The sequence below is a fragment of the Austrofundulus limnaeus genome, unplaced genomic scaffold, assembly GCF_001266775.1.
Source record: "Austrofundulus limnaeus strain Quisiro unplaced genomic scaffold, Austrofundulus_limnaeus-1.0 Scaffold402, whole genome shotgun sequence".
Lineage (NCBI taxonomy): Eukaryota > Metazoa > Chordata > Actinopteri > Cyprinodontiformes > Rivulidae > Austrofundulus > Austrofundulus limnaeus.
In genome coordinates this window covers 418,497-432,460 of record NW_013952804.1, presented here as the reverse complement: position 1 = coordinate 432,460, position 13,964 = coordinate 418,497, and the positions used below count along the sequence as shown (strand labels likewise).

Below are 13,964 nucleotides of genomic sequence, written 5' to 3'. Positions count from 1 at the left end.
AATATCCATCCATCCATCCATCCATCCATCCATCCATCCATCCATCCATCCATCCATCCATCCATCCATCCATCCATCCATCCATCCATCCATCCGGTGCAGCAGCCTAAGCAGAGAGACCCAAACTTCCCTCTCTCCAGCCACTTGGGGAATCCCAAGGTGTTCCCAGACCAGCTGAGAAACATAGTTCCTCCAGCGTGTCCTGGGTCTTCCACGGGGTCTCCTCCCAGTGGGACGTACCCAGAACACCTCACCGGGGAGGCGTCCAGAAGGCATCCTGACCAGATGAACCACCTCAACTGGCTCCTCTCGACGTGGAGGAGCAGCAGCTCTACTCTGAGTCCCTCCTGGATGACCGAGCTTCTCACCCTGTCTCTAAGGGAGAGCCCAGACACCCTGCAGAGGAAACTCATTTCAGCCGCTTGTATCTGCGATCTCGTTTTTTCGGTCACTACCCAAAGCTCGTGATCATAGATGAGGGTAGGAATGTAGACCGACCGGTAAATCAAGAGCTTTGCCTTCTGGCTCAGCTCTCGCTTCACCACAACAGACCGGTACAACGCCCGCATCACTGCAGACGCAACACCAATCCACCTGCCGATCTCCCGCTCTATTCTTCCCTGATTCATGAACAAGACCCTGTAAGACACGTGAGTCTCACTTCTTCCCTGCAGTGTAATGGTTAATTATGAATCATAAGAGATGAAGTGAAACACCGCTGCTTATGTCTAAACTAGGGCTGTCAAATGATTAAAACTTTTAATCTATTCATTCCAAGGTAGCTGTGAATTAATCACGATTAATCATGATTAATCTTAAACTTAATAGAAAACTAACTAAATAAAATAAAATAAGCCATAAGAAGACAAAAAAAACTGTACATAATGTGTTACACATGGAGTTTTGTTTATTTTGTTTATTTAACCTTTATTTATCCAGGTAAACTGTTTGAGAACCACATCTCATTTACAAACATGACCTGGCATGCACTGAGTGCATTGTACAAACCTGCATATTCAGCCAGAGTAAAGTGATTGTAAATTTTAATCAAGATTAAAATTTTTAATCTATACCCATGCAGCACTAAAATTAATCAGAGTTACAGTAACTCAAATAATTTCACAGCCCTAGTCTAAACATCTAAAAATAAGTTTTAAAAAATRCTAAATTTTAGTTTGGATTTCCTCAGATTAATAATAATTAATAATCTACCAGTACAGTTTGATCACTTGGTAAGACCTTGACATAAAGAAAACTTTTCATGTTAACAAGATTATTAAAAAAAGAAAAACAGGGTTTTGTTATTGGACTTCTGTGCTCGTCATGGATTGTCCATAACAAACACAATAATGTTCAGACGTGCTCTTAACACCAGAGGCTCATTTCACTAAAGTCAGATTTCTAAATTCAGGATATGAGCTGTAAACTGAGCTTGAACAAGCCTTCAACTTGTCAACAGCTGTAATTGCTCTAACAAGCCACGCTTAAACAGGGTGGTTCATTCAAGCAGCATTAATTGTTTTAGGATTAATGCACGTTCATGGTTTGTTTACTAGACCCATCAGGTGGATCACAGATTTCCTGATCAGGCATGTGCAGTAAGACATGTGAGTCTCACTTCYTCCAGCAGTTTAATGGGAATGCATCATGACGTAGTTTCCCATTCTCTATAGGAGAAGTACAACTATGTAGAGCAGTGGTGTCCAAAGTTGGTCCTTGAGGGTCGGTGTCCTGCATGTTTTAGGTGCTGCCTTGGTTCAACACAGCTGAACCTAAGCACTGTTTAATTAGTAGGCTTCCTCAGTATGTCAGCAAAGACACCGGCCCTTGAGGACCGACTTTTAATTTACAGTTCTTTACTTCTTTCTTCTTTTTTATTCGTTATTTTTTTAGTTGTTATATGAACTATTCATATTTATTATTGAGTGAATTAAATTAAAAATAAATGAAAATCAAATTAAATGAAAATGAAAACATCATAGARAAAAACTGAAGAGGTTGTAAAATATGATCCAAACAGAATACAAAATATCTTTGTAGCACCAGGAGAGACTACATTTAACTTTTCTGCAGAGACTCCATACACAACAAAATGTATTTAACAGCTAAAAAAAAATGCATTTTTACCAAGTGAGACAGAAAGACCCATCCCACGTCTTACCTGAATGGTGACAATGCGTGGCAAAGGTTGGCGTGTATTCGCTCCGCCCTCTATTGCAATTCCCAGSGTGTTGGCATTTTTTACAACCCGTACTAAGACAGCACAGGGGGCTGGACTGGGTGAGTTCATCTGTTGGAAGACCCAATGAAAGGAGGTCAGACAGTGGTAGGATTTTTGTTACTGAGTCAGTGCATTTTGTTTTTCTATTTCTTTGATGATTCTGGTTCAGATTCTCATGCTTTCCCTGCAGTGTTTTTATTTTCTTTTTATTTGTTTGTCTTGCTTTCTGTTATCCCTTCCTTCCTTCCTTCCTTCCTTATTTGCGAATCATCCCATGTGGTCCCAAGTGTGGTGGTGTGTTGGGTGCTGTTTTATGAAGCATTCCAGAAGAAAATAATTTGCACAGCTGTGGGCAATTTCTAATTAGTTTTTCTGTTTTCATCTGCAGTTTACAGCTAGGATGAAAAGGGTCTACTTGGGGTTATTATGTCAGATGTGGAAGTATTTGTTGGTAACATTTATATGAAAGAGAGGGTGTGTTTGACCAAGAAAAACTGCAGTAAACCTTTCTGCTCATCCTCATTCAATTCAAAAAATAATGTATAAAAAGTCTGTATCCACAGAGCAGCTGTGCATCGATGGTAAATGACTTTATCAAGTCCATACTGACTCCAAARCACTTTACACTTCAATCATTCACCTGCTCACACACTGAAGTTTCACAAATCAGTTTTTAAACTACAGCAGATTAAAGAGGCTCAACGTAGTAAAACAGGTGGAATCGCCCTTTAGCCATTTGTGAAAAATTCAGTTATTTTCTGATAGAATAGCTTTTTTCTTGTAAATTCCCGATTTTACAATGTCAGAAAAGATTTAATATTTTAATTAAATCTTTTAAAAATCAAAAGTTTTTTCCAGCAAATTTACAACTTTTTCACATTAGAGAATTTCCTCCTTTTTTTCTTAAAAATTTCAGAAATTAATACTTTGGTGAAGATTTATTCCTCTTTTTTTAATCTTCAAAATGTCCCTAATACGACATCGTATTTCGGAGGTTTTGCGAAAATAAAAAGATGTAAATTTTGTCGTAACTTTCTGAGAACAAACTTCTTGATGTCTTGCATGGAAACAAATAGAAGTGTCTTTACTGTCATAATACAGAAYGTACAATGAGACTGAAGAGCGACTCCTTTTCAGTGAAAAACAAAATTCTGTGGCAGACTCTTACATTTGATTTTTACACGTGTAGGCTCTTATTGTGAGAGTTAAGAGAGTGTAAAAAACGTTTTAAAAAGACTTACTACTGTATTCATTGTCCTGTTTTGGTTCTTGGAAATACATCTTTATTAAAATGAGACTCAAATGTATTTTTTTCTCTTTTTGCAGATTTGACACTTCTAAAATAAACATATGCATACATTATAAAAATCTAGAATATAAAAAAGTAAACCACAGGGATGTGATGTTCAGTTACAGGACATGAATATGAATATTTCACATTGTTGAGAATAGATCTTGCTCAGTGGAGAAGAGTGTAACCAGCAGCAGCAGTATTATTAAATTTATTGCACATTATTTTATGTTATTGTTGAGAAGGAAGTCTGATCCATAAGCAGGTCAGCCTTGAGACTTAATAGGCATCAAATCTAAATATTTGGACCAGTGTATGATTCTTGAAGCCTGCCAGGCTGATTAAAGTCAATAATACACAAGTTAATTTAGGAGGATGCACATGGAAGTGTGAAAAACAGCTAACATGAAGCATTTCCATATCCTGACACAGGAAACGGTAGAACAACGCAGATTTTACTACCTGAACCTCTGTAAAGCACAGACAGGCTGTGTCTGTCACTCTGTTGAGTGTAATAAAAACAAGGATGAGTGAAGGAAAACAATGACARTTCTGCTAATCCTGCTCCTCTCCTTTGTGATGCTTTGTCTTGCTCTATAGTTGCAAAAATGTTTTGSTAATGTGTTCTCCCCTCTGCTGGAATATGCTAATGTTATTTACAGAAAGATCACACTGAGATTCACCTGGCCTACTGATGCCTTCACCAACATGAAGACTTTCAGAATAAACACGAAGAACGGATCAAATTCATGATTGACTAGTGTGAGAACGAGAAATCTCACATAGTTCAGTGACTTTTTTTCATCTGCAGATGGTTGTGGTGCAGTGGTTAGGAGAGTCGTCCTGGAACCGGAAGGTTGCCAGTTCAATCCCCCATCCAGCTGTTTCAGTCGTTGTGTCCTTGGGCAAGATACTTCACCTGCCTTGCCTACTGATGGTGGTCAGAGGGTCCGGTGGTGCCGGTGCRTGGCAGCCCCAACTCTGTCAGTGTGTATTTTGACTAAGGACATGTACACAGTGAATAATGTTTGGAGGATAATAACATGCCCTTAGTCAAATTACACAGCAGCTTTAAGAGTATAAAGTACTTGTGCGTGTGGTGGTGGGGTAGTGGCCATTAGGAAAAATATTTCAATTAAAAGTTTTTTTTCTCTTTAACCCATGACTGTATCACATAATGTGAACCTGCATATTTATTCAGATTTTACTTTGTATGAATTTTAATGTATTTATGTTGAGCTTTCTACAGATTAGAAGGACAACAGAAAACTATTTCAGTGGAGAAATCACAAAGTGATTACAAAGAACTACTTTGGTACAAACTTTTAGATAATAAAGGAAAAAACTATGTGCTACATATTAACAGAGCGGAGGACTCACTGGTATGGTGGCCCCTGAAAAAGGTGCATAGGGCCCTTGCTGTTCCAGAAGACAAAGCCTGTTCTTGTTTGGTCGAGGGCTGCCATCTTTACAAAGGCCTCCTGATTCTGCTATGTCCACTCCACTATCTTCACTCAGAGTCTGTCCACTGTCTGACAGCTGAGACAGTGGAGCTCCTACAAGGAATACAAGAATGTTAGAGTATTCCTAGAGAGAGTCACAGTTCATTTTTGAGCTATTGACTGTTTAACATGAAAAAATATATCATATCACTTCATCTACATCAGTAGTGTCCAATCCTGGTGCTCGAGGGCCTCTAGCCTGCAAGTTTTACATTTTTCTCTGCTCCAACACACCTGAATGAATGGGTGATTAACAGGTTTCAGCAGATCTGGAACAGGTAATGCGGTCACTGCATTAGTTAGGACATGAGCTGTAAGCTGAGCTTGAACAAGCCTTCAACTTTTCAACAGCTGTAATCTGTTGCTCTAACAAGCCACGCTTAAGGGCTCGACACACGGGAGGCGACGTCGCTCGCTCTCCATTCATTTCCTATGGAGCCTGTGCAGTGAGGCGACTATCGCTTGCCCTCCTCCAGCTAAGCGACCTGCAAAAATAGTGCATGTGAAATTTTGCGCTCGTACACGTAGACGTGCACACGCGAGCTTGCGACGCGACATATGAAAGTTGAAAAATGTTCAACTTTTGTCGCTGTCACTTAGCGTACAACCAATCAGCGAGGGTTTCATTGACTGACCAATGAGAAGAGAGTATGCTACACACTGCAGTTAGCTAACACTTTCACCAAGTGATTACTAAAAAGCTTTGTGGGAATTTATTGGCACCAGGGTGAAGTTTATGGTAAGTTTTTCCTCATAAAACTGTATCTTGATGTGTGTTTGTTTTCAATATCATTAGCATCGCAAGATTTATTTATTTTACACGTCCGTAATGCACACCCGCCTTCAGAGTCAAGAACCAATCAAATTTTGTGAAGACAAGCGACCTGAGAGCGCGATTCGCAGTGCTGCGATCGCTATCGCGTCCCATGTGTCGGGTTTCACCCTGGCTGCGATGACAGCCGTTAATCGCTGTAGTTTGTCGCTGCCCGTGTCGAGCCCTTTAATCAGGGCGGCTCATTCAAGCAACTGTAAATGGTGTAGGGTTAATGCACGTTCATGGTTTCAGTAAAGTGACTGTCTACTGCTCAGAAACATTAACAGATTAAATAATTCCATTTTAAACCTTAAACCCATGGAAATATAAGTGCTTTCTTTCCTGTGCAACGATTCAAGGCTTAACTAATTCAGGTTTGCGCCAAAATCCCAGATTAACCCCTYATCCTAGTTTTGTGCAATAGGCTTCTAGACTGGACACCCCTGTTCTGCATCTACATTCAGACCCTTTACTACGTTCTTTGTAAACTCCTCCTTCAGGACCATCTTTGTGGTAAAACATCTTAAACCCTGTCCCTATGCTGTGAGTCTTCTGCATCATGTCAGCAGCTCTCAGTCATCACGTGTCAAGTCGTACAGATTGYCCATGAATTACACWGATTTTCTCCCAGTTTGCATGAACAAAGACATATAGAAAAAATCTTATAGATTACAAACAAAAAACGTGCGTATAACCATTGATTAGTCTCAGAGTCGGCAAGCTGTAAGATGTGTCAAATTCAAGTCCCACAACAAAATAAGCAAATGTAAAAGGTGAAGGATTATTGTCCTGATTTAGATRCAGTCCTGTATTAATGTCTCAAAATAAGCTGTTTTAAAGCTAATACTGAGCATAAACTATATCTCCAATGATAAATGGGAATTCTTTGTCAGAAACTGGGAGAGTTCAGAAATCAAGAAAGCAGCTATTCACCACAACTCAACAGTGAGTAAAGCTTTCTTACTTTACTTTTAATAGTAGTTCTGTTTTATTTATTACACATTTAGTCAGTCAAATATGTAGTACTTTTCAGTGTTTATAAAAAGATGTGTTAAAATGCTGTTCATATGCAGGAAACACCAGGTAAAGCTTTGACGCCCCTGCTGTAAGGAAAAATGTATACCACTTCCTCGTCTTCCCTCCCTGCTCCTCTGTCCCCACATCCTCACCCCGCTGCCAACAGTCCACTCTAAACCCCTGTGGTATTACCTGAGTGAAATGGATTTTTAGAGAAAACTATAGATTTTTGAGGGTTAAGGTACGGTTAAACATCTGAAGGGTTTGACATGTATAAGTTCTACACTCTTGACTTTCCTCTCCTCTTTCTGTCTCCTGACACATTTCCCTCCTCGTGGTCTTAAGTAGAATAATGTCCACCAGCAACGTTTGTCAACAGCCCCAGTGGTGGTCAAACCTGGGCCTCAACATCCAGCATGGTGTCATTTAGATCAGGGATTCCCAACCAGGGGTACGTGAGCATATTACAGGGGATACGTGGAAAAATTTCCCAGGTGTGTAAAAAAATAAAAAAATAAAAATAGGACTGAGATTTGTAGGGCCCTATGAGTTCTGCAATGCAGAAAATGCACAAAATTGACACAAAATGGAATCATTTATAAAACGCGGAATCTCAAGGAATTTGCTCATTTGGGGTATTTGATGTATTTTGGACTCTGCTGCTTCCTKCACCTGCCATTACCTGGTTTATTTATTTAATTACATGTTCACTTTCAAGGCAACACATTTATCTTTGTTTAATTTGAGTTGAAAATAATAAAATGCCTGAGAATTAAATGTTCTAGAGCAGTATTTCCCAAAGTTGGGGTCGGGACCCAAAGTGGGGTCCTGAAACATCAAGGTGGGGTCCTGAAAAGATTTTCTGAATTAATTACACTTTTGCCTTAGTTGTTACAAAGGAGTGAGGTTAGCATATTTAAAATGGATAAATGTAGTATAAAAATATTATTACTATGCCCATGTTTTGTTGACCTGATAAAATGTTTATCATCCAAAAATAGCTGGGGGCACAGGTCTCTGCTACTGTTATTTTGTGGGTCAAAAGCTGAAAAGTTTGGGAACCGCTGCACTTTGGTTGCCAAAGTTGGGCTTGGGACCCAATTATGGGTCATGAAGCACCTTGGATAATCTCCAGAAATCAATTTAAAGGGTAATAAAATAATTGCTGATGTAATATTTTCCCTAATTATTACAAAAACACAAAATAAGTATAAATAAGTATTTATATTTGTGTATAAGCTGTTTAGATTGTCAAAAAGCCTGTGTTTTTAGGGTTATTAACGAAGCTTGTGTACTCAGACCAGTAATATTTGGGGTCACAAGTTTTTGCCATGRATATTTTGTGGGTCAGAAGATAAAAAGTTTGGGAACCACTGCTCTAGAGGGTTAAATAAATACGTTTCATTGAATAATCAGTTGTAGTACATTATAGTTTTGGAGAACCATCATTACGTTTGACTGAAGGGGTACTAGTGGTAAGACAAAATGGCTCAGGTGGTACACAAGTCTAAAAAGGTTGGGAACCACTGATTTAGATTAACTTACGTTTTGTTTTGTTTTTGACAAAAAGTTTGATAAAGGATGCTCTTCCCTCAACATTTACCAGGGCTTGGGACGACTGGTCTTGTGTATCTCTTGAACCACAGTAGAAATGTCTATCCAAACACTCAGGACATAACCAATGGCTGTATTTCTGGAGTCACCCCATTTCAAAATAACTACCACAGCCTGTCACCAATATCAGCACACATGGCTCTAGTCAAGTTATGTGGTTATCACAATTTATTTTTAACACTACGCACACAAAATGATTCTACACCATCACACTAACTGTGTACCTCTTTGTGGTTGTCTGGACTCTGCAGACAGACGGTTCATATCCGTTATAATGATTTTCTGGCTGAGTGCAGGTGAGCAGGGCYGGTCAGGACTGCAGGACGAAGCAGCAGGCGTGATGAGAGATGGGCATGGAGAGGGACATGGTGAAGGATGGGGTGATAGGTGAGGGGACGGCATTGGAGACCCTGCCTTTGATGAGGATGCAGATTTTGAGAAGACAGAAGACTTTTCRTAGGAGCTTGATCTGGAGGAAAATTTAGCCAAAGCCTCAGGTCTGGCAGATGGAGACGAGTCCCGATGGTGTAAGAAGCCTGGACAAGTGTGGTGTCCAGAACTGGGTCGGTTTTGGTGAGCAGCATGATGGTGGATATGTTGAGTGAACTGGGGGTGGTCAGAAAGCTGTGAGGAGCTCTGGCATGTGTGATGAAGGGCATTAAGGGAGGTGTGGTGTCTGGCACCAGCACAGGGGTGCTGACCAGATGTTGTCGGGGGGGAGTGGGTGGCAGAGACATGTGTGGGGGACTTGTGGGGGCAGTCCTGCTGCAGCCGAGTCAGCCCTGTGAAGAGCAGACTGGATGTGGGCTGCACAAGTCGGGCCGAAGGCTTCAGGTTCAGTTCGTTCTCTCTGGTCACCAGGTTCTGGGTCTTGTACGGAGCAGCTCTGAAGCATGGAGGAGATTCATTTGGAGCCCTCATCTCATCCTGGAGAGAAAAGAAAGAAATATAAAAATCTAAAACAATAAGTGCATTTACTCTCTCTGAACCTTTTCCTGAAGGTTTCATTCCTTCTTAACAAAATAAAATTCAAAACCTTGTCWTTAAATTCAAGAATTTGATAAAAAAATATTGAAGTTAAATATCTGTGTAAACCCCTGCAGTAGTTTGACACTCTTCTGTGAGATGTTTTTAGACTCAAGCTTGCTCTGTGTGCTGGCAGCAGCCTGCTCCATTTGTTATAACTGTTATGTGTCAATCTAAGTGTGAAAGTTAAATCTTAAATGTTGAAGTTTACATTAAGTATTTCAGAATGGAACACAGCCTTTGCCATTAGTGCTCGGGTCTTACTATGATGTCATCATTCTGAGACAGTAGGAACCGCTAACCCTGCTAACTCTTCCCTACAAAACATCAAACTTGCAGTTGTCTGAGCTGCACTTCAAACTTCCAGACCACAGGTACAAATACAATCTTCAGTGTTAAAAGCGTTAGCCAAGGTTAGTGCTAGCTAACCAGGATGATGTCATCATCCAACGACAAACATCGACATCAGGTACTGCTAGCTTTACTAGCTTTATTCTCCTCAGCTGCGTGTGCGCCTCGCAGGCGTGCTGTCACTGACATGTTTACATCTACAGGTAACAAGTGTATAAAACCTGTACAGTTTACAGTGCAGTGAGGTTGTTTCTTTTGTTTTATGAGTGTTACATTGTCTGAGGTTATTTGTGGTTCAGTTTCATCCTTCAGATTTAAACCTATAYAAACTCAAACTCAAAACAACTAGTGTTTACATACCCCATAAATTCAGAAAACCAAGTCCAATTTCTGAGTATTCAGGTGAGTTTCAGTATTTTGTGGTTTGATATGTGGACCATGCTGTCTGTACATTCTCATTACAAATAAAATGTGTGTGTAGATTTACACACATCTCACACATTGTTCGTTTTGATACATCCCGACGTGTGTGAAATCTCACACACACAACTTTTCGTGCGTATAGCCATTAATTCATGAGGCCTCTGGTCTTTTTCTATTCTAGAACCATCAGCCTGAGAGAGTGACGGGACTTTCAGTACAGGTATAAACATGTGTTGGTCCACTTAATGCTGATGCCAGATGGACGAGCTTTGGGCCACAGAACAACTGATGAGACTGTTAAATTATTTAAAGCTGCTGCTTAAATGGACCATGGATCTGGAGGACTGCCCAATCAGAGATATTTTATGGGAAATATTCCTATAATTACTTCCACATAAGAGAACATGTGGCCTGTTTTTATTATTCATACAGTATGAGGAGGTTTAAATAAAAATGTTTACAAACTGAGGCCATAGCTTAACCTAGATAATCTCTGAGTTTGAACCCTTAGGTTCATCTTCAGCAGAGTTTCAGAATAAAAACAAAACAAACATCAAAGACATTATGCTGTACTCATGGTGGAGTTTTAAACAAAAACCGCATGCTGAGAGAGTTCAAAGTCTTTTGGTCATAATCTCTTGTTGTAATGTGAGCGGTGATAACACCCTATTAAATTTGTAAAGGATGACTCTCAGCTACTTCAACTTTAGCTCAATATCTTTAAAAGTGACAGAAAGATTTATGGTGACTAAGATCAACTAGCTATGGCAGACATCTTGAAATGGGTTGTTTACAATGAGGTCATTAAAACTTGTCCAGTGGGTCCACAAGATATTTTGTTATCAGACAGCTTTTTGTCTGTTTAAATTTTGAGAAATGTATAAAGCTGGAAGTATCACTGTGAATCACTCTCGTCTATTAATACAACCCCTGGCTAAAATAATGGAATCGCTGGCCCCGGGGGATGGTCATTCATTTGTTTAATTTTGTAGAAAAAAAAGCAGATCACAGACATGAAACTAAAGTCATTTCAAATGGCAACTTTCTGGCTGTAAGAAACACTAAAATAAATCAAGAAAAACAAATGTGGTAGTCAGTAATGGTCATTTTTTTAGACCAAGGAGAGGGGAAAAATATGGAAYCACCCTGTCGATTTTCATTCCCAAAACCAACACCTGCCTCAAATTAGATCTGCTGTGATCACACCTTGGAGAGCTGTTGCACCAAGTGGACTGGCATGAATCATGATGGGTGTGGTGTAGTGGTAGAGCAGCTGGCTTTGGGACCCGAAGGTCACAGGTTCGACTCCCCGCCATGCCCACATGCCATGGTGTCCTTGAGCAAGACCCCCAACCCACTGCTCCCTGGGCACCTCACATGGCTACCTGTTGCTCCACTTGGGTGTGGATGGGTTCAATGCAGAGCACAAATTTTGTCATTGTATGGGAACATACACTGATGACCAATATTAGCACCTTTACCTTTACCAAAACAAGAGATGTCAATTGAAACAAAGGAGAGRATTATCAAACTCTTAAAAGAGGGTAAATCATCACGCAATGTTGCAAAAGACGTTGGTTGTTCAGTCAGCTGTGTCTAAAATATGGACCAAACACAAACAACATGGGAAGGTTGTTAAAGGCAAACATATACTGGTAGACCAAGGAAGACATCAAAGAGTCAAGGCAGAAAACTTAAAGCAATATGGCTACAAAACAGAAAATGCACAACAAAACAAATGAGGGAGGAAGCTGGAGTTAACGTCTGTGACCCAACTGTAAGAAACCGCCTAAAGCAGGGGTGTCAAACTCCAGTCCTCGAGGGCCGCTATCCTGCATGTTTTAGAGGTTTTCCAGCTCCAACACACCTGATTCAGTGATTGAATTAACTCTTCAAATTGGGCAGAAGCCTGTTAATTACCCAGCGATCAAAATCTGGTGTGTTGGAGCAAGAAAACCTCTAAAACATGCAGGATAGCGGCCCTCGAGGGCAGGAGTTTGACATCCCTGGCCTAAAGGAAATGGCATTTACATACAGAAAAGCTTAATGAAAGCCATCATTAAAACCTAAACAGAAAAAAACAAGGTTACAATGGGCTAAAGAAAAGTAATCGTGGACTGTGGATGACTGGATGAAAGTCATATTCAGTGATAAATTGTCAATCTGCATTGGACAAGGTGATGATGCTGGAACTTTGTTTGGTGCCGTTCCAGTGAGATTTATGAAGAGGACTGCCTGAAGAAAACAACCAAATTTCCACAGTCCTTGATGATATGGTACTGCATGTCAGACAAAGGCCCTGGGGAGATGACTGTGGTTCATTCTTCTATCAATGCACAAGTTTACATTGACATTTTGGACTCTTTTCTTATCCCTTCAATTGAACAGATGTTTGGGGATGATGAAATCATTTTATAAGATGATAATGCATACTGCCGTAGAGCAAAAACTGTGAAAACATTCCTTGAAAAAAAGACAMAKAAGGTCAATGTCATGGTCTGCAAATGAACTGGATCTCAACCCAATCTTTGATGGAAGTTGAAAAAAATGGTCCATGACAAAACTCCAACCTGCAAAGCTGATCTGACAACAGCAATCAGAGAAAGTTGGAGCCAGATTGATGAATACTGTTTGTCACTCATTAAGTCCATGCCTCAGAGACTGCAGCTGTTAGAAAAGTCAGAGGTGGTGCAACAAACTACTAGTGAAATGTTGGAGTGTTCTTTTGTTTGTTTTTAATGATTCCATATTTTTTTCCTCAGAATTGCGTAATTCCACAATTTTTTTCCCTCTGCTTGGCCAAAAAAAGTAACTGTTACTGACTGCCACATTTTTTTCTTGATTTCTTTCAGTGTTTTTTTAAAGCCAGAAGTTGCCATTTGAAATTACTTTAATTTTGTAGAAAAGAAGCAGATCACAGACAAAACAAAACTAAACAACTGAATGAACATCCTCCGAGGCTGGTGATTCCATAATTTTTTGCAGGGGGTTGTATATTGGAATAATGCTAAGCTAATGCATATTAGCTCTAAATCTATATAAATGGTTTAGTTATAATCATGATTGTTAGCTGGCTGATTATTAAATTGACCCCAAAAGTCAATCAGTTGTAAATTAAATAATTTCTTCCTGAGTGTTTCCATAAAATGTGTTAATTGTTTTATGATATATTTTGCCCTTTCAGTGGCAGCTGTGACATTAATCACAGAAACATAGAAACAGTTTTGGTCAGGAGTTTACAGCCTCGAACATCATAATTATTCTAAACTTTGAATGACTGGACCTGTCTTTGTCCAGGGTGGGATGCATTCACAACTTCAGGGACTAAAAAAGAAAATATGGAGCACCTGTTTTTGTGGAATACAAAAAGTTCAAAATAAATTTRGAGTCAACACCTTGACCACTTGCTTTGTGAAGTTATCAACAAGCGTCTGGCAGAACTCTGGCTGGATATTTGACCAGGTAAAAAMAACAACAACAACAACCCACACGTTTAAATCTAGTTACTGTCCTCAGAGTCTGAACTGTATTTGAAGCAGACATCTCSGGCAGAATGAGGTCTCTGTGGATGGATGTGGACTGAAGTGACACATCATTATAAAGAAGACGTGCCACTAAAATAGCTGTTCTGCTCTCAGTGAGAGAAAGAAAAAAATGATATGTGAAAATACACACACACACACACACACACACACACACACACAC

At 39.8% G+C, this 13,964-nt stretch overlaps 1 protein-coding gene across 1 annotated transcript in view; it reads right to left on the bottom strand.

Moving 5' to 3' along the window:
• Nucleotides 1-13,964, bottom strand: part of LOC106528751 (whirlin) — a gene marked incomplete in the record, with an annotated part of 22,854 nt that overhangs the window by 3,646 nt on the left and 5,244 nt on the right. Inside the window, 3 exon segments of the mRNA XM_014023997.1 lie at nucleotides 2,162-2,290; nucleotides 4,893-5,068; nucleotides 8,684-9,386. Of these exon segments, the coding sequence (XP_013879451.1) occupies nucleotides 2,162-2,290; nucleotides 4,893-5,068; nucleotides 8,684-9,386 (1,008 nt within the window).